The sequence below is a fragment of the Pelodiscus sinensis genome, chromosome 3, assembly GCF_049634645.1.
Source record: "Pelodiscus sinensis isolate JC-2024 chromosome 3, ASM4963464v1, whole genome shotgun sequence".
NCBI lineage: Eukaryota > Metazoa > Chordata > Testudines > Trionychidae > Pelodiscus > Pelodiscus sinensis.
In genome coordinates this window covers 194,357,046-194,378,120 of record NC_134713.1, presented here as the reverse complement: position 1 = coordinate 194,378,120, position 21,075 = coordinate 194,357,046, and the positions used below count along the sequence as shown (strand labels likewise).

General features: G+C 47.3%; 1 protein-coding gene and 1 long non-coding RNA gene across 7 annotated transcripts in view; one reads left to right on the top strand and one right to left on the bottom strand.

Moving 5' to 3' along the window:
- LOC112545065 (uncharacterized) overlaps window positions 1-8,989 on the top strand; it is a 61,838-nt gene extending 52,849 nt beyond the window's left edge. For 2 of the 4 annotated variants that reach the window (XR_012903060.1, XR_012903059.1), the window contains 2 exons: window positions 8,226-8,322; window positions 8,860-8,989. This is a non-coding gene — a long non-coding RNA (uncharacterized LOC112545065). Of the gene's footprint in view, window positions 1-8,225; window positions 8,323-8,854 lie in introns of all 4 variants that reach the window. The other 2 variants (XR_012903058.1, XR_003088477.2) reach the window with 1 other exon arrangement.
- Window positions 1-21,075, bottom strand: part of SLC24A3 (solute carrier family 24 member 3) — a 341,570-nt gene that overhangs the window by 282,432 nt on the left and 38,063 nt on the right. For all 3 annotated transcript variants that reach the window (XM_075925771.1, XM_075925773.1, XM_075925774.1), the window contains exon 2: window positions 7,703-7,840. In XM_075925771.1, the coding sequence (XP_075781886.1) occupies window positions 7,703-7,840 (138 nt within the window). The remainder of the gene's footprint in view (window positions 1-7,702; window positions 7,841-21,075) is intronic.

The following is a 21,075-nucleotide window of genomic DNA, read 5'->3' as shown; positions in this document are numbered from 1 at the left end:
CAGGATTATCATTGCTGGGGGGTGAGAGATGCTTGCAGATACAGTAAATGCAATCTGCCACTAAGTAAGGAAGAGAGGGTGTAACACAAAAGCTAATCTGGAATGTAGGGCTTCAATAGTGGGCTAGATGCCTTCCAGAACATGAAAAGATTTAATAATCTCAGTGGAACTCCTCGCCAGAGGATGTGGTGAAGACTAGGACTTTAATAGGGTTCAAAAAAGAGCTAGATAGATTCATGGAGGTTAGGTCCATCAATGGCTGTTAGCCAGATGGGTGGGTAGGAATGGTGTCCCCAGCCTCTGTTTCTCTGGAAATGGGTGACAGGAGAAGGATCACGTGAGGATTCCCTGTTGTGTTCACTCCCTCTGGGGTACCTGACATAGGCCACAGTTGGCAGACAGGATACTGGGCTAGAGGGACCTTTGGTCTGGGCCAGTCTGGCCGTTCTTATGTTCTTAATTCCGGAGGTGTTCTCACCCAGCATCCTCATCAGAAACTCCTCGAAGGGCGGCTCTTTCAAAAGTCAGCTAGTCAGCTAATGTACCAGCAGGCCACAGTTAAACATCAAAGTGCAACACTGGTGAATGGATGAAGGGGGCTCATTCTGTCCCCGGGATTATATATTCTGTACCCTGACCCTTCTGTCCCCTAGATGTAGACTCTAGCTCCTGCAATCGGCAAGAGCATTACAGCTGTGCGGAGCTGGCTGTGGAGGGCCTGAATGCATACTGGGACCATGCACCGGGGTGGACTCCAGTCATGCTAATTTTTCTTTTTAAAGGGATGCCCTCTAGTCCCCAGCACTCAGAGTACATTTCCAGTGTGGTACAGGAGAAGAACACAAGTGGCAGCTGCATGGTTATTTTCTTGCAAATTTCTCCCCAACATGTTCTGGGCACCCACAACAAAGCTATCAGCAGCCAGCCCAGTTGCATCCTTTGATTGCAGAGATTTTTAAAGACTTTCTGAAAAATGAAGCTCTTAGGCGGCGCTGGATTGCTTGAAGTACATATTATCACACTCTTTTACTTGTAGGCTTGAAAAGATGCTTTCAAATTATTCATTAGTCTGGAGTGTCAAATCCCTGCCTCGTTCTATCCCCCTCGTCCTCTGCCTCTTGTGGGGCCACTGTTAATTAAGAAGCTGCTATCAAGCATGTTTTCCTGGCCTATCTCCTCTGTGCAAACTCCCTACTTAGAGAAATTGTCACTTGGTTGCTGTATTACTGTAAGACGTTTGATTGTATTTGTTTATATTGCTTCTTCTGCAAGCCCAGCGGTCAAAAGATTAACTTATGTTCTTAACGGTTCTGTGTATCAACAGTTTGCACAGACAGCAGGAAAAAAGCTGGTCTCCTCTCAAAACCCTTCCATGTAACCATTTGCGTTTTAAAAACAAATGATGGGAGAGTTCCTTAGATTGATAGTCAATATTTCCTCTAATTCGTTTAAGATCTACAGCTGTTAAAGAGGCACATGGCCTTAAAAGCTGAAACGCTCGGCATGGCTAATACAAATCCTTTCCTCCGAGTGATTACTCACCATCACTTCTAGCTGTGGTTTTGAAAGCTAGGAGAACATCCAAAAAGTTCACATTATCTACAATATATTTGAGAGAGTTTGTGCGTCTATGTGGCTCTCCGTCTGTGAGCCTGTTTGTTTGAGAACTCCTTTTAGACGGTAAGAACCAGGCCCATCAAATTTGGTATGCAGCTTCCTCTTGTCATAACTTATATAACTGCCTGGAATTCAATTGTTTCTCATAAAATGAAAAGGGAGGGGTCTGGGAGGAGAGACGGTTATACTGCAGAATGACCACAGGGGGCAGCAAAGGGCTAGAGATGGAAACCCTACAGTGCCAGCAGGGGACAGGAGTGGAGAAAGGGACAGATATTTACAATAATTTCAGAAAGTTTGTCTGTTTGTGTGTCTGTCCGTCCACATCTGGAGGGACATGCACCTCTCCCCCAGCTGTGCCCACTGCAGCGGCCATGGACAGGCACTTCTCACCTGGCCCCAAGCTGCTGCAGTGAGAGAGGGCAGAAGGTTGTCCTCTCTCCCCGAGGCAGCCTGCACAATGAACCCCCCCATCCCCAGTCTTACCTTGGAACAATGATTTAAAGCAGGGAAAACAAAACTTATTTGAGTTAAGGACCCGAGCCACGCTGGGTAAATCTTCTAGTATCCAAATAAAACCAGAGTGATTGCCACGTAAGCTCTGGATTCTGCAGCTGACAGAGCAGAAGGGAAGGATCAAGCCCGGTTCCTTTTATGACTCTTGATGCACAACTCTGGATTCTTCCCCCAACATGCTTCATTCTAGGGATATGCATGGTTAGCCGGTAAATTTCACTCTTAATGGGTGAGGCTTCCCAATTCCAATTAACAGCAGGGGGTGGAGCAGCTCCCCACCCACCGTAGGCAGGGGGCTACTCCAGACCCTGTATGCGGCGGGCCTGGCCTGGGCGCACCTCAAGCCAGGCACTTCGGTTAGCTGTAGCAGCCCCTATCTGCAGCGGGCGGGGGCAAGGAGCTGGCCTGGAGCAGCCCCACTCTGCTCGGCCCCCTTTAATTGGTTAACCAGTTAAGCATAATATGTAACCAGCTGACCAATTAAATGGGACTTTACATCCTTACTTCAGTCCTTATATGTCTACAGAACATTCCCAGCTCAGAACAAGAGGGCACGTAGGACCTGATTTAAAGCTCACGGAAGGCACCGGGGGAGTCTTTCCATTGACTTCAGTGGGATCTGCATCAGTCCCACGGGGCCGCCTAATCCCACTGCTCACTGCTTTGAAACCAGGCAGCGAGAAAAAGGTGATGGCTGCAAAAGGGGACAGAATTTTGACCAAAGTGATCTCTGGGAGTACAGGTCATCAGACACGCCTGTGCGGAAGTACCCGCGCTCCAATGACGTACGCCCACGCAGATCTGATAGGAAGGTTTGTGCCAAAGGGCGCAGAAATGCACAGATTTTGAACTCTCTGCGGTAGGCACCATATTTTTGTTCTGGGTTTGTGCAGCACCTGTTACAAAGGGGCCCTGATTCATGCCTAGAGCTCCTACATGCTTCCACAATATAAATCACATTACCGCCCAACTCCAATCTCTTGTATACCAGGCAATAGGGACTTCAAACCCACTTGCAGGTGCTGGGAACTAGTAAGAATACTCAGCTAAAACGAATAAATATATTTGCCAAAGTATGGTTTTTGTGATAAGTCTGGACATGTATCTCATCTCTGTTCACAAAGTTTAAAAAAAACCCAAAAGGCTATATTCTAGCTTGGATGTCCAGCTTTTGTAGCTTCTATAGCTGGTTCTAGGAGCTTCCAGTAGCTTCTAGGATAGGGAAGTCAACAGATCTCTGTGTGTGACCCAAATATATTATACACACGCTTTAGCTAGCAAATTCTGCATATGTTGCTGAAATGCACATGAGACTGGTACTGATGAATATTATAATAGCCTGGCATGTCTGATGTTTGACAGGTTTTGTAAATAAATGACAGTCTCCAGTTGCAGCCAACACCTAAAGGTGAACCAGGGATCTTCTACAGCTAATAGGGGGCGTTTCTACAGCTTGAGTTACAGATCCAGCTTCTGCGTCTACGGGCTGTAAAAGACTCACCCTCTCCATGGAAAGGGACCACAGGGAATTGTGTTAACACATAAGGAGCAGTGAATTACAAAAGATAATGGGTCAAATTCATCCCTTCATTCAGAATTCCAACAAAGTAACCAGTGATAGTTCCACACAGAAAGAAATTACAAGTATTTCAAATAGTGATAGAAATGTAGCCGTGTTAGTCTGGGGTAGTTGAAGCAAAATGCAGGACAATGTAGCACTTTAAAGACTAACAAGATGGTTTATTAGATGATGAGCTTTCGTGGGCCAGACCCACTTCCTCAGATCAAATAGTGGAAGAAAGTAGTCACAACCATATATACCAAAGGATACAATTAAAAAAATGAACAAATATGAAAAGGACAAATCACATTGCAGAACAGAAGGGGGATGCGGGGGGGGGGGGGGAGGGGGAGGAAGGAAGGTAAGTGTCTGTGAATTGATGATATTAAAGGTAGGGAGAGTGGGATGTTTGTGAGTTAATGGTATTACAGGTGATAATTGGGGAAACTGTCTTGGTAATGGGTGAGATAATTCAAATTCTTGTTAAGTCCTTGTTGGCAAGTGTCGAATTTTAACATGAATGACAGTTCAGAGGATTCCCTTTCAAGTGCAGATGTAAAAGGTGGCTAAGTCAAAAGGTAGCAGAATGCAGGTGGCTAAGTCATTTAGAGAGTGTCCTTTCTGGTTAAAGTGGCAAGAAACTGTTTTCTCTTTGTGATCTTGTCTGATATCTGTTTTGTGGGCATTAATCCTTTGGCATTAATCAAAGTGTGATTAAAAGTACTACAGAATAACAAGCATGAGCCAGAGTCTGTCTGTTATACCAAGGTAACTGCATTAACTTGAGCAGTGTTGATACTGCTGTTACAGAAACTTAAAACATGGCCCTGCATTTCCACTTAAAGATCTACTGATAAGAAAGAAAGAAAGAAAGAAAGAAAGAAAGAAAGAAAGAAAGAAAGAAAGAAAGAAAGAAAGAAAGAAAGAAAGAAAGAAAGAAAGAAAGAAAGAAAATGCATATGTCAAAGTAAATTAAGCACAGTATTTTGTGTGAATCTTCATTAATAAAATTCTTTCACTGGATTAATTAGTGAACACTCTCTGAAAAACTACCTAAAAAAGGAGAAAAAGAAAAAAGACAGCAAAATGTAAGACTATGCTCTGAAGAGAAACCGAAAAGAATACGCAGTTTTAAAAGAAAACATACATGCATTTTTACCCAAAATTTTGTCTGCTATTTGCACGACAGGTTAACTGACAAAAACCAAACATGTAAAAACTGTCTGAATTACAATTTTTTTCATTCAACTGTTCCATCAGCATTTCAACATACAAGGGACAGAAATGTCCTGAGAATTCTGACCCATTGTTGTTAGAAACCTCTAGGTTTCATAATGAAAATGTAGTTTTGTAGATAAACAAGAAACAAAACAATTATGCTATTCTTTTAGGGTATGTCTACACTAGCCCCCTAGATCGATCTAGGGAGGCTAATGAGGGTGACTGAAATTGCAAATGAAGTGCGGGATGTAAATATCCCATGCTTGATTTGCACGTTCCTGGCCGGTTGCCATTTTAGAAATTGACTAGCCCAAAGTAACTGCCCGCGTCTACACGCGGTAGTGAAACCGGATTCCGAAAAAAAGCCCTACCTCGAATTAGCTGGTATTCCTCCTGCAATGAGATTTACCAGCTAATTCGAGTTAGGGCTTTATTTCGGAATCCCGTTTCACTGCCGTGTGTAGACGTGGGCAGTTACTTCGGGCTAGTCAATTTCTAAAATGGTGACCGGCCAGGAACGTGCAAATCAAGCGCGGGATATTTAAATCCCGCACTTCATTTGCAATTTCGGTCACCCTCATTAGCCTCCTTAGATTGATCTAGGGGGCTAGTATAGACATACCCTTAGGGAACAACAGCAAAGAGATACATTCTACAACTACAGTCTTCTTGCCTGTCAGAGTCTGCCTTCTACTTCTTACATTCCATCATCTATCATGAATTGAGAAGTGGGTATCACAGCAGAAAAGGTTATTCTGTACGAACCAGATGCAAACCAACTGGACCAATGGAAATACTTGAATTGGCTTCAAAGACTTTGGATCAGGCCCTACATCAGTTTTGTTTTAGCAGCGGTAGAAGGGAATGAAATCACAATGCACGTGTCCACGTGTGTAAACATGAAAGCTGTTATTAGGGGGTTTTTTTAGAAGGAGGCTCTTTTCATTCTAGAACAGAGGTAAAGAGAAAGGCTGTCTGGGAAATTTCCTTCCCAAGGAAAGTTCTGATTTGTAGAGGGGGAGGTAAGAATTGGAAGGGGAACTGCCCCTTCTAAATGTAAAAAAATTGAAGTTTTTCAAAGAATGAAAAATTCTGTTCCAGGACAACTGGCGTGCATCAAACTGCTCAAGTCCATGGGCAGCTAACCCTTGGGGCTATCGAATTCCACAAGCACGCCGACTGTCCGAGAGTCAGGAAGCCAAGAGGGCCTGGCTGGCTGGCAAGAAATCAGGCTGCCAGGTGACACCCCTGGCTGGCGTTTCGCCAAAAAGTTTGGCAAAATCGATGTGTTCCCAAAGAACTTTTTGATTCTGTTGAATCAGTGGTGTCCAACAGAAGTGTTCCGTGGGAAAATCTTTGACCAGCTCTACACAAAGACTTATTCCAAAATTTAGCAGAAAAACAAAAGACATGTATTTTTCACCTTTAGCACCCGCTAGGTGTCGTCTACAAAAGCAGCCGCAGCTTCCAGAGAAAGACACATCATTTTTAGAAATACTTTTCCACAGTAGTCAGTGACGTGTGAATTAGCTTCATAAATACCATAAAATAACACACTTCAGCACCACATGGCAATTGATGGAAACATTTGTAACTGGCATTACCATTTCCACTTTATCTCACAGAAGCCGCACAGTTAACTCCTGTGATTATTGTTCTTTACATTTCTACAAAAAACACATTTCAAATAGACAAATTTTAGTCTGGGATGGTAATGGGAAAGGCTTATGCTGATGAGACAGCAGATGTTAAAGCTCAGAAGGGGAGGGAGACAGATTATTACAAATGTTGGTATGAACGTGTAAGAAGGGATCTTCTTTGCATGGGAGGATTATAATCAAGGAAAGAGTTGGTATAATAATTTTTGAAATATATTTTGTCTTTGAAAATGGAACAATCCTCCAACTGTCTCAGAAATGTTATTAAGGATTACGGGGGGAAATATATATGCAGAGTTACAATACAAACTGTATTTAACAGAATTTTTTCAAGCGGTTAACCAATATAATCCTTTGAAGAATACAGAACTGCATTAAGTACTTTCCCTTACTTTGAACCACATCAAAATTCTTCCATTAAAAAAAATAAAGGGTTGCATGTCCTATGAAGCTTCCCTTACCACTAGTGATTTATTATCTTAATTTTCAGCTAAGTATAACAAATGTGATACATGATCAAGTGAATGCAAGTTAAAGAATCCCTATTCTTCCCCCCCCCCCCCCCAGGCAAAGTTGAAATAGTTTTGTGTAGACTTGCGAGAGGTTTATTTTAAATGACAGTGAAAGGATATATCCCTCGAAATAAAGATGTGAGGCTTTTAGAATAAGCAAACGATTTGGTAAAAGTGGCTTCAAAAAGCAGCGCTTCACCTAGGTCTAATCCCTCCTCTAAAAAAATTTTTTTTTTGGTTATTATAAGAAAACATCCCATATTTCCTGACTGTGATCCTAGTGGTGAGAGTCGGTTACCTGACTCCTGATCGTTGTGCCAAAATTGGAGTTACATTTCCAGGCAGTAAACAGGCAAACCATTCCTCCTGCCATCCCTCTGTGCATAGTCCTGAAATAGTAGTCAACAGCTGCCCATTTGGGGTACTCCTCAGGAGAGGGAGTTTGAAACATTAATATTACACATACATCCAGGAGATACAGGGTTAGAGTGTGGTATGACTCTCAAACTAATAGATACAACACTTGTGCAATCAAAGTCCCCTGGTGACACCAACTCAGAATTTCAGTAGCTAGGATGGCTGGCTCAAGAGGAGGAGAAGGAATTATTCCTTCCTACCTGGTTCAGTGCAGTTCTTCACATATCGATTTTCAGCTTCCTCTGGGATCTCAGTGGCATTCTCCTCGGTCACCTGCAGCAGCTTCCTCCCACTCCACGTATCGTAAGTTTCCATAGGAGAGCTCAGGACATTGTCACCTAGAGGGAAAGGGCACATGATAAAGGCTCCTGCTCCGAGGAGGCTAAAGAGGCACTTACGTTGGACAAAGTGACTTGTATTTCTGGGTGCCCAAACTGAGACATCTCTCAGAACATGGGCGCGCTGAACCCCCTGAAGACCGGGCTCCCTTAGGGGGTCTCCAGTGGCGCCCCCAGAAATGGTGGCATCCAAAATCACTACTCAGACACCTTGGAAAATGGAAGCCAAAACATCTGTGTCCACAGGCAGCCCCAAACCAAGCAAGTGCCTTGTTCAGACACAGACAATGGCCAAACTCACCCATGGTGGAACCAAAATGACTTGGGTAAATTTATTCTAGGCATGAATTTGGCCAAAGGGTCACAAAATGCCTTCGGTTTACAGAGTGGAATTCAGCATTTTGTGATTCCGGCCAATGGGAGCAGCAGGGAAAGCCTCCAAGCAGCACCGGGGGGAAGAGGAAGAGGAGCAGCATCTGGAGGTGAGGCTTGGGGCTTTCTTCCCACACCCTGCCGCAGGAAGCCAGCACTGGTGCTCCAACCTCACAGGGGAGTGGGGTAGAGGGCTGGAGCACTGACGCGGCCTCCCCACTGCAGGGGGGCTGAGCCTTGAGCCAGGGCCCAACCACAACGTGACTGCAGACCACTAGTGGTCCACAGGCCGCAGTTATAGAACCACTGGAGAAGCTAACGCGCACCTTTTCCAGAGCTCCACCTTGTGGTTACTTTGAGCCACAGTTCATATCTTCAGGGACATGTCACTGGTGTTGACAACTTACTCATAGGCTTTGCAAAGGTTTCTAAACACAATTACGCTTTATGCAGCACAGAAGACCTACAGAGCAAGATACAATAATGAAAGACCTGCCCATGGATACACATTTCCCTGCCTCAGTTCGCTCACCAAAGAGCGTTCTTTGGGCGTAGGGACAGAGTTCTCTGAGGTGGCTAAGCAGCTTCTCCTGCAGTGGATGACTTATCCGCCAAATGAGGACATCTTCCTCTCTTCCCCAGCTCAGGTTCCTTTGACTTTGCCTGGTCCCGTCATTAAACAAGACTGCTCTGCTGTGAAAACATGCTGCCTTCCTCTCTCCTGCACAAGCCTGCTCTTCGCCTCTGACTCCTTCTGACCTTCTGAGTCCTACCACGGCCACCCGGTTCTTTGTCCTCCTTCCAGGGAGACTCCACTGCTCCACACTAGTTCTCTTTGCAGACAAACTGGATCGAACCGTCCACAGACCAGCACCTCAGTGCATGCAGAGGCAGATTGCAATTGTGGAAAGGCAACAAATCAGCCACCAAAACGAATTGTAATGTATGAATAATAAACCTGGAAATACAACATGTTGCAACAGAACCCAGACTCCTACAGGTGCTTAAAGCATGCCCAGCTTTTTGTAACTGCTCAAAGCCAACCCTGTGTAGTAATCATCTCCAAGTGACTGTTTGGGTCCATCAGTCATTTATAGGGTTGTCAACTTTCTAGGCACACAATACTGAACATCTTGCCCCTTCCCAAAGCTCCGCCCCTTTTCTGAGGCCCTGCCCCTACTCACTCCATCCTTCCTCCCTCACTGTCAACAGGCTGGGGCTGAGCCACATTAAGAAAGGGGCTTTAGGGGCTGCAGCCCAGGATCCCGGAATAAAGGGGGGCTCTGCAAAAAGATCTCCGAGCCATCAAAAGCGCAATTGCCCCCCTACTGGCGGGCCTTCGCTCTCTGAACCTCTCCTTTTGCGGGGCCCCCTGAGCCTGGGGGCATCAGCTGTCACCGTTAAAGCCCCTGTGTAAATGTGTTCCAGCCCTGCCCAGTGGGGGGGGGGGGGGGGGGGGGAACACAGCGTCACTGCTCCACATGCTGCCGTTTTCCCCCCATCCTCCGGGTGGAGCTGCATTTGCCGGGAAGGTCCAACCGTCACTTCCCTCACCTGCAGCTCTGCCCCTGGAGCTCCCATAGGCTGAGAATTGCAGCCAATGGGCGCTGCGGAGGGCGGTGCCTGCAGGCAAGCACAGGGCACAGAGCCACCTGCCCCCTTCCATCCCTCCCCAGGGCATGCGCCACCAACGGGGAGATGCCCCAGGCAAGCCCGCGCACCCCAACCCCCACCCCAGCTCTGAGCCTCCACCCACATCCTAACTCCTGCCCAGACACCAACACCCCCAAGGTAACCTCCTGCCCTGAGCCCACTCCCACATTCCAACCCTCGCCCCCAGCCTAGAGCCCCCTCCTACACACCAAACCTCTCCTCCCCACAGCCTGCACCCAATCCCCAGCCTGCTCCCCTACTCTTAATGGGGCCACTAGTCACTGAGGGCCCCGGGACAAGGTGGGGGGAGCGGTGCTCAGACACTCCAGTGGCAATTCAAAGGGGCCTGGGGCTCCGCCTGTGGCTGTTGCCTCTGGGCCCCTTTGCATGTCCTGTCCCTGAGGCAACCTGCGCCCCCTTTCAGTAGGCCTGAGCTCTCTGAACCCCTCCTTTAGGGCCCACCCCAGAGTGTAGCTGGCCCCACAAAATCTAATAGCCCTGGGCTCCCAAAAAGTTAATCCAGCCGTGGGCAGGAGCTTGGGGGGCATGAAGGGGTGTGGGCTCAGGGAGGGAGTTTGGCTGCAGAAAAGGACTGTGGGCTAGGGAAACGGGTTGAGGGTGCAGGAGGACCCTCAGGGTGTGGGATCCTGCTGCCTCCCAGGTTCCTGGGTGCCCAGGGACGTGCCACACACTGTCCTTGTGCCCTCAATTGACGCCCCTGCAGCTCCCATTGGTCACACTTCTTGGTCAATAGGAGCTGCAGAGCTGGTCCTCAGGGCAGGGGCAATGGGCAGAGCCTCTCTACATCCAGGAACTGCAGGGACCTAGTGGCCACTTCCAGGTGAGCCTGCCTTAGCACTGGCCCCCTGCTGCACCACTGGCCAGACTTTTAACAGTACTGCCCACCAGAGCTGCTATGGTCCCTTTTTGACCAGCTGCTCCAGTCCAAAAACCGGGTGCCTGGCAACCCTAATCATTCACATCCTTGCAGATTACAGGATGGTGTCAATTTCATGCCTATTGCGAGTCACCTGGTGGAAGGTAAGGTTCTCTTATGGCTACTGCTTCCTATTTATTCCCCGCTCTCTCCCATCTTCTCTCTGCGCCTTGGCTTAGAGGAGTGCTCTCTCGAGCAATGTCAACAAAACCATCTGGCCATTTTCCATCCCATTCTTGGCATGACACTACTCAGGGCTGGACATTTCATGTTGGTCTGATTAGCTGAACGTGTTTGCTCATGTGTTAGCCACATGCATTCTATGGCATTTCAGACTTTGAGGGAACATGTGGTTTTGAGGCAGAGGGGTGCCCACTGTAAGCAACCCCTTTCTCCCCCACCAAATAAAATTCCCAAGGACACCGCCTACTGAATCCTTGAGCCTCGCGTAATAAACAGCAAGTGGAGTTGAGGCTGGATTTCCAGCCCATCTGCCCAGCTTTCTTTCATTAGCATCCAGCCTCTCTCTCACTCCAGTTTTGCTAGTTCAGCATTTGACATGTTATCCTAGAGATGCGTATAACTGCCATTGGGTTCTGTTGCCTCCATAGGGACAGCTGTTCAGAGGGCTGCAAAGTTACATCACCCTACTCACTGGAGAAGAGGGGTGGTTTTGTATCAATCCACCGGAGGCTCTTACAGACGACTCCAAACCCACAGCCTTGCATCTGCAAGAGCATTTCTGCTCAGAGGCAGGATCTGTGTACAGGATTGGGGGTGGCACTATGTTAGCAACAAATGGGGGCGCTGCCCCCTTCTTCTCAGACAGCATGGTGGCTATGCAGCTGGCACTCATAAGACCCCTCCTAGGTCCTGCAAGGTCTTCTCAGTTGTCTTCACCAATGCCGTTCAAGCCTGCCAATGGGCCATTTCTTACGGCTTGGCCCTCCAGCCAGGTCCCACTGCACACCCGCTGCGTACCCACTGTCCAAATTAAATGCAAAGGAGCAGACACTCTGCCAGCATTATTAGGCCCAATTTTTCCACCCCTGCTCCAGGCTCTGCAAAGCCCCGTTGCTCTCCTGCAAAGTGCTGCCTCACAGGTCCTTCCTCCCCTGACACTAGCTCCTCCCAAGCTGCTGACCCCTCAGGGTATGTCTACACTACCACCCTAGTTCGAACTAGGATGGTAATGTAGGCAACCGGAGTTGCAAATGAAGCCCGGGATTTGAATTTCCCGGGCTTCATTTGCATAAAGCCGGGCGCCGCCATTTTTAAATGTCCGCTAGTGCGGACTCCGTGCCGCGCGGCTACACGCGGCACGGACTAGGTAGTTCGGACTAGGCTTCCTAGTCCGAACTACCGTTACTCCCCGTTACTTCCTAGTCCGAACTACCTAGTCCGTGCCGCGTGTAGCCGCGTGGCACGGAGTCCGCGCTAGCGGACATTTAAAAATGGCGGCGCCCGGCTTTATGCAAATGAAGCCCGGGAAATTCAAATCCCGGGCTTCATTTGCAACTCCGGTTGCCTACATTACCCTCCTAGTTCGAACTAGGGTGGTAGTGTAGACATACCCTCAGGGTTTTCTCCTTTGGCACCTTCTCCCAGACCTGTTTCCTTCACTCCTGCTGCGCTTTTCCCCTCCGACCCTGTCCCGGTTCCCTCCTGCAGCTTCTCTCAAGCTTGGTCTCAAGTCTTATTTAAAGCTGATAAACCCTCCAGGTGCCATCATGGGCATTAATTGTGTTCGCTAGCTCCACTTAACTCCTTAAGTACCAGTGCAGGGTTCAAACAACATATCATACAATATATATATATATAGAGAGAGAGAAAGAAATATAGCAAGAGGGATCATCAACGCTTTGGCAGGGACTCAAGAGGACACTGAGGATTAAAGAAAAAGCTTTTTATAAGGGAGCTGGTCACAGCCCCTATATTTAGGTTGCCTCATACTTTCCACTATAAAAGATTTTGTGACTTTTTTTTTTTTTGAGACACTCTCACATCTCCATTGTTTGCAGCAGGCCTTTGAAATTCAGCAGGGAGAAACTACCAGGGCCAGAAAAGTGCCTTTTCTTTGTCACAAGAAATCCCATTTTATATGTGTATGTATTATGACACCGTTTAATTATAGGATCATATACTGCTTTTTTCCACAGGACCTCAGTCAGGCCACAGGGAGTATACACACAAGAGGGAAAAATTAAAGTTTCACAGGCAACGTTAAAGCTGCCATTTTGTAACTTTTGAGCACCTAACTTTGTAAATTAAACATCCATATTTTAACTTAGCTTTTATGTGTGTAATAATGACCGTCATTCAACACACTTTACACTTCAAAATGTGCTGTTCCCTAGGGTTGCCAGATGGTTTAACTAAAAATACCGAACACCCTCTCCCCCCCCAAAAAAAAAACACCGGGGAAAATATTTTTAAAAGAACCCCGAGAGTTATTAAGCAAATAAAATTTAAAAAATTTAAAAATAAAACAGCATGGCCCCTTTAAGAAAAGCCTTTGAAGCTTTTTGCCAGCAGCCATCTTGTTTTCCTGATCGAACCAGAAAACAGCTTCCCTGCGGAACCAGGTAAGTGGAGGAGTCCAGGGGGCTCGGAGAGTCCGGGGGCTTAGTGTGTGTAGGGTTGCCAGGTGCCTGGTATTTTCGCCTCCTGGCAGGGAAAAAAAAATCAGAAAATACCGGACATTTTAGGTGTCCGGTATTTTCAGAATTTTTTTTACCGGACAGGAGATGAAAATACCCAACTGTCTGGGTCAATACTGGACACCTGGCAACCCTACTGTTCCCTAGTTGTTTTGTCTTTGGCTACATCTATACTGCACCCCTCTTCCACAAAAGCTTATGCAAATGATGCACAGATTAGCATATTGCCGTGCTTCATTTACATAATTAATTAAGGGCCGTTTTTGCGCATGAGAATTTTGCACAAAAAGGAGCTGTGAGGATGGCTCCTTTTTATGCAAAACCTCCTCTTGCGCAAGAGCCATTCTTCCTGAAAAAAACCCGGCTGTTGTGCAAGAGGGGGATTTTGCGCAAAAAGGAGCCGTCTACACAGCTCCTTTTTGCGCAAAAGCTTCTTGCGCAAAAACGGCCCCTAATTAATCATGCAAATGAAGCGCAGCAATATGCTAATCTGTGCTTCATTTGCATAAGATTTTGTGGAAGAGAGGTGCAGTATAGACGGAGCCTTTGAGTAACCTTCAATGAGTTATCTGCATAAGTATGTCATGGATGGGGACCGATTTTAATTCAGACAGGTTTTGTAACTGCATTGACAATAGCACAGCATCAGCCTTCATTTTTAATAATAAACAGACTTTCATCATCTGAGCTAGCTGCCTGAGATCCACACACAGCTTGTTTTCCGAGCAAAGGGCTTTTTTCTGAGCGGTTACTATTCCAATCTCGGGTGAGGGGAAAAAGAAAAAAAAACCTCATCCTCTTTCTAGGATTTTATTCTCCTAAACTACCCACAGAGCTCTTCCTTCTCCTCACAGTCCAGAACAGCTTTCTTGTTTCAGAATTTGGACCTAGCCAAAAGGAAAACTAAACATAAGTCATTCAGAATGAGGTTGGGAAAGGCTCCATTTGGCAAGGAGACACAGTGAATAAAAGGATCCCGCTCTGCACTCACTTAAATGGGTGTGCGTAAGAGCAGAATTAGGTCCAGCTGAAATGGAGGCAGCTATGTTAATTTACAGCAGTTAAAGATCTGGCTCCAAGTCTTCAGGTTTAATTAGGTTAAACCATCTCAGAGCAGAGTTTACAAACTATAGGCCAAACTCCGCTTTTGGGTACTCAGATTGAAATAGAAATCAAGGAGAAATAAAAAAAAAAGGAAAGGCAAAATGAAATCCTTTACTGAAAGTTTTGACCCTTTAAGACCCTGACCCAGGAACAGGGTGCATGCCACGATTCTAAAATTCCAGATGAATACATCGGATGATGTAATTTGAAAACATTATTGTTGCAAAGACCCAAATTTGGAGTTTTGCTCCCCTCTTCCCCACCATGTATCCTGAAGCCCGGCAGGAAACGGCTTGAAGCTAACCCTGCCTGAGGTGGTTGATGTGAATCGGGAACTGACTCTCAGCTGTGGTTTAACTCCTAAGATGCTGACGGTATAAAACGTGGTCAAATCTAGCCGGGATTCCGGGGTGTAGGGAGGTCAGCAGAGAGTGCTGTTCTAGGGAGGAGAGATGGATCTGTGCAAGCAAGAAAGGCCAGGGTAGATGAGAGAAAGCTCTAGAGATGAGTCACCACTGGATATGCCCAGGCGTCCCTTTGAAAGTGAATTAAACAAAACCAAATTAAAGCCATTTTCATTCTGAATAAGAGCATCCACATGGGGGCTCATTGCAGCTTGACTAATCCACTTTAAATACAGGCCTTGAGTTAATCAGATTAATTGTCCCAACTATTCCTGTGTAGACAAGCCCTAAATTACACACATGGCATATTAGTGTTCATTCAAAGCTCTTCTTGGAGCTGCCGAAGAGGGGTGGCTGTCTTGTGAGAACAAGCTCTACTATGGGATTGTTGCTGAGTTCTGCTAATGGTTACGATAGTGATATACAGGGAAATAAATAGCTGATCCGGTCTCAGTTGTGTGCGGTGGTGTCTTATTTTATGTGACATGAAATGTGTTATGTGTTTTATCCAATGTTATGTGTTCTGCGAGAAGTGATTATTCCCCTTTATTCTGGACTGGTGAGGCCACATCTGGAGTACTGCATCCAGTTCTGGACCCCCCCATTACAGAAAGGATGTGGACGCACTGGAGAAAGTCCAGTGGAGGGCAACAAAAATGATTAGGGGCTGGAGCACATGACCTACAAGGAGGGGCTGTGGGATTTGGGCTTATTTAGTCTGCAGAAGAGAAGAGCGAGGGGGGATTTGATAGCAGCCTATAACTGCCTGAAGGGGGGTTCCAAAGAGGATGGAGAGAGGCTGTTCTCAGTGGTGACGGATGGCAGAACAAGGAGCAATGGTCTCAAGTAGCAGTGGGGGAGGTCTAGGTTGGATATTAGGACAAACTATTTCCCTAGGAGAGTGGTGAAGCACTGGGATGGGTTTCCTAGGGAGCTGGTGGAATCTCCATCCCTAGAGGTTTTTAAGTCTCGGCTGGACAAAGCCCTGGCTGGGATGATTGAATTGGGGTTGGTCCTGCTTTGGGCAGGGGGCTGGACTCAATGACCTTCTGAGGTCTCTTCCAGCCCTAGGATTCTATTATTCTATTGTAGCCATGTTGGTCCAAGGATATCAGAGAGGCAAGATGAGGGAAGCAAAAAAGACATTCTAGATACCGAGGGACCGTATGGTCTTAGAAAACGGACCTTGAGAATTATAAGAATAGTCTCCTCTGAGCGTATGTCCCTTCAATGATGGATAGCTAGAATGTCTTTTTCACTCCCTCACCTTGGGTTTAATGTCCTGGGACCAACATGGCTACGATACTGCAAACAACAGCAGGAAATACTGGATTTTGCCATCTGCAGTGGCAACTCCACAATATGAAGGAAAAAGAGAGGGAACAGATTATCTGTTATTGGACCAACTTCCCTCAGTCGCTTTGTCTCTCTCATTTATTCGAACAGGGTCTCCCGATAGCATACTGCTTGAAGTATAATAGAAATACATCAAAATTCCCTGCAGGCTGTCTCTTAATGGACCAAGCACATTATTTTAAAATAGCATGCAATGTATCTGTATCCCTCAATTACGAACTGATCTAAAGATGTCCACTGACTTTCAAACCAGACCTTAAGAGTTGATCACAGACTTAAAAGAGTCTTGAAAACAGCCTTAATAGGATCTCAGAAATGATACCTGTTTATGTTCTGACAGATGCAAACCAAATTGGTCTTGGATTTCTCTCTCTCTCTCTCTCTCTCTCTCTCACACACACACACACAGAGCTGTTCTCGTATTTCTCAAGGTGTATAGTCCCTCAGTGATGATAATTAGAATGCCTTTTTGCTTCCTCTATCTTGACTCTCTCATCTCCTTGCACCAAATGGCTACAATAACATTGGATAAAATAAGACACGTTGTCCCGAAGACTATTACACAAGCCTGCTATGTGACTGAAGAGCAGGAGCGACTCATGGGGCTTTTCCAGGTAACTATCATATTTTAAAAAGGGGGAATGCAAGTAGTTGATTTATTTGTAGAGCATTCTAATGATCGTTCTCTGGAGATGAAAATTAACTCTGTCCATCACTTTAAAGGCAGACCAATTACCCACCTGCAGATTCTCCCCAATAACCAGTCCGCTGCCTGTGTAGGCTACTATCATATCCCCATGCAGAAGTGGAAAAACATGATGTTTTTATTTTCTATAGGTTTGTACAAAACCCTGCATTTCCCCCACCACTTTTGTGAACAGTTTTACCTCTGCTACAGCAGCCCATCCCTGAGGACCACACCTAGCCATGCAGGGAGGGTTTGGGGGTTTTAGGTCAGAGTGAGTTTTAATTCCTGAATTGGCAACTCGAACTGGAGAGGAGAGACAGGGATGCGGGAGCCCTATTCGTGCCCTAAGCAATGTTGGACCAGCTGGAAACGTTTCAGGGTATGATCATGCTGGGGTGGGGGTGGTCACAGTCAGGGATAAGGCCTCACTATTTCACTGGTTAAGTTCAGTTAACTGATTAAATGAGGGAGAGAGCGGGGCCACTCCTGCCTGGCCAGCTCCCATCCCTGTTAAGGGCGATGCTTCCCAGGTAACTGGTTAACCGGTTACCTATTCACAGCTCTCCCTCAAGTGCTCACAACTTGTACATAACTCGAGGCCCAGCAAGTGGATAAAACACAGCAAGCGGAGAGGGTGTGAGGTAACAATGGGGAGGAGGGAGACATTCACACTTTGGGTGATTACTCCAAGACTTAATGATAATGTAGCCTGCGGAATAAAGAAGTGCTCGTCCCACCCTGACAGCTACAGCCATCTGAAACCTTCAGTCCTCAGCCCAACTCCTCCTCACAATTCTGGAGTTGTACAGATCTGCACTTGGGCAGGGCAGGGGAGAGACCTCCACACTCAAAGACCCTCCAAAAACACCCTGCCAGCAACTCCCAGCGCTTTGCCAGGAGGAGGCTCCATTCAAAAGCCCTCCCTGAGCACGGCAGAGAGAACGCGGGGGTCTCCTTAGGGCCTAAACCATCCCGGCTTTTAGATTAAGACAAACGCTTTGGATTCCACCCAATTGCCTATTCCAAGCCCCACTGGCACCAGGTGCTGTCAATCTGATACCCACAAGAAGAGAGCCACAAGTGCTAGCACAGGGGTCTCCAACCTTTTTAAGCAGGAGATCACTTTCTGAATGTAAGTGCAATCCGCGATCTCTCTCAGACCCAAATTCCCTTGCCCTGTCTCCTTCCCACCCCTTCTCACTCCATCCTCCCTCGCTTTTATCAGGCTAGGGGCAAGGGTTTGGGGTGCAGCAGGGGGTCAGGACTGGGGCCGAGGTTTGGAATGCGAGTTCCAGCTGAGCACTGCTTACCACACATGGCTTCTGCTCACCCCTACCCTGGCTCTGCACCACTCCCAAAGCAGCCAGCAAACTCCCTCCATCCCTCCACAGAGCAGGGGGGGCAGACGGGGTACAGTGTGAAGGGAGGGGCACCCTGACATCACCACCTTTCCTCTTCTTCCTGTGCCCTGCACAGCAAGCAGGAGGCTCCCAAGAGCGAGGGGCACCTCCAAGGCAGAGGGCAGGCGCAGCACGGCAGTGCCGGCGCTTGACAGCCTCCCGGCCAAACCTCGCAGGATCACTTGTCAAAGGTTCCAAGACCCACCAGCAGATCCCGATCTACCGGTTGGTGACGACTGTGCTAGGGGAATAGTCTTCCCTCTGATCCCAGCGGGACTGGACCCATGGCTGCAGGGATGGACGGCGTGATGGGAGAGGGCAGAGAGACAGCACTGAAGAACCAGCGAGAACGCTTGACTTTTGCGTAGCTCACCGAGTCTGACACAAGAACTCAGAGCCGGAACAGCATTCCCCAGAAAAGACCACAGGCCAGCTCCTCAGTCAGTGTCTATCGGGGTAGCTCCTTGGACCGGGATGGAGCAGCACTAATTTACATCCTCTGACACAAAAAGAGACAGCGGCGAGAAGCTGACAGAGCAGAGACTGGTCCAGCTGAACAAACAAAAGGGATGGATTTGTCATTGCGGCATTTCAAAAACAATGCCTTACCGCTAAGGACTTTCCAGTGCTGGCAGATCTCCTCAGCTCTCGCTCACAATACACTAGTTTCTATGCAAACTGAAACACTGCTGGCAGGAGCTGAAAACAACACAGCTTTGCTAAGACCTTTTGCGCCCCCCCCCCCCCCCCCCGCTTGTATTTTTTTCTCCTTTTGTGTTTCTATTTTTTTCTACTTGGCTAGATAAAATTATCTCCACTTCTCTAAAACTTCTATAATAACCACAGTGATTACAACAGCACAATATTCCTGGGGAGAACCGAACCGAAGCAACCAAGAACAATTGCCTCTGCTGACATCAGCCAGCGAGCTGCAGGGGGTGCACAGCAAGATCCCCCACAGCAATGCTTTGGCTGCTTTAATTGGCGCACGACCACCCCTAGGAAGTTTTCCTTTCATTTTTATTCCTTGCTCATTTCTGACTGTGCTGCGTTGGGGCCGCTCCTCCCCAGCATTTACCAGTGAGAAGTAATCAACCGTCACCCGGTCAGCTCACACACATCAGCATTCCAGAGAGAAATCCAAGCTCAGGAATGCATAGTCCTCTCATAAATTGATTATTTCACTGCGGTCTGATTTGGGGGACGTTTCCACAGGGACCGTAAATACTTATGCACAAGCGGCTGCCTGTGGAAACACAAAATTCCCAGTTCTGAATAGCAGCCTGTTCTTTAAGCCCAATTTGATTTGTATAAATGTAAGGAGAAGGGGAAAGGAGAGTAAGTGATATGATCCCCCTAAGCCACCATCATCTGTGTCTGTATTAGACTAGGCCCTAGCTGCCTAGATGCTGTACAGGCACACAGCACAAGCCAATCCCTGCCTGGAAAACCTTAGGTAAGACAAAGGATGGGAGGGCACAGGAGCACAGAGAGATGAAGTGAAGTCATGAAGCAAGTCAGAGGCAGAGCCAGGTACAGCACTGCTCTCCTGACTCCCAGCCCAGTGCCCTAACCATTGGACAACACTGCCTGTATGCCCCCTGTTTGCAAGACTTCTGAATTTCCACAGCTCTTCAAACCCGCCCTTCTGGAGCTCTCAAGAAGATGACGCTGCCTTTGATCACTGGTTCCCTGTAAACGGGAACCCTGTTAAAATACTGTCCCCGTTAAGACAAGAAAAGAAGCTAAAGAAAAGGAGAAGTCGCTTCAGAAGCACAGTGTCGGTCTACACAGATGATCAGGAGATCCCGGGTTTAGAAAGTAAGCAGCAGACTACCGAAGAGGCATCTAAAAATTGCCAAACAGTGGGCGGGATTTTCAAAAACACCCAAATAAAATAGGAGCCAATTTTTCTCTTCCCTGTGCATGGGTCAGCAGCGCAGAAACATACCCAAGGATTCCACTTGTTGGCTTGGCCCCTAAAAGACAGACACCGCAGGGCCTCACGTTGTAACGCCTCAGGCCCCTTGGGGCTTTTTGAAAATCCCACCCCTCCTTTAACAAGAAAATACGTGAAATGAATCTCCGACCCAGTCCTCCCCCAGCACTCTCGGATGGCACGTGCAAAGGAGAATGGTAGCCCTGAGTTCCTGCACCCTCGGCTGCCTGAGAGAAGCCAAAGGAACTGACTCTTGTGTCACTCTGCCAGGGTGGATCATGCAGCTCTCTAGGAGTCCCATCGTAATGGGGGCTGTTAAAACAAGCGGGCCGATTCCATGACAGGAAACCTAGAATCATAGAACACTAGGACTGGAAGGGACCTCGAGAGATTATCGAGTCCAGTCCCCTGCCCTCACGGCAGGACCAAGCACCATCTAGACCAGGGTTTCCCAACCTATGGGTCGCGACCCAAATATGGGACACCATTACATTTCAAAAGGGTCGCCAAGTGTCTCCCCAGATGGCTCTGCCCCCCCCCTCGTGTTTTAATTGCCTTGGATCATCAAGTCTTCCTGAATTGTCAAAATGGGTCCCCATCTGGAAAAGGTTGGGAACCGCTGGTCTAGACCATCCCAGATAGATGTCTGTCTAACCTGCTCTTAAATATCTCCAGTGATGGAGACTGCACAACCTCCCTAGGCAACTTATTCCAGTGTTGAA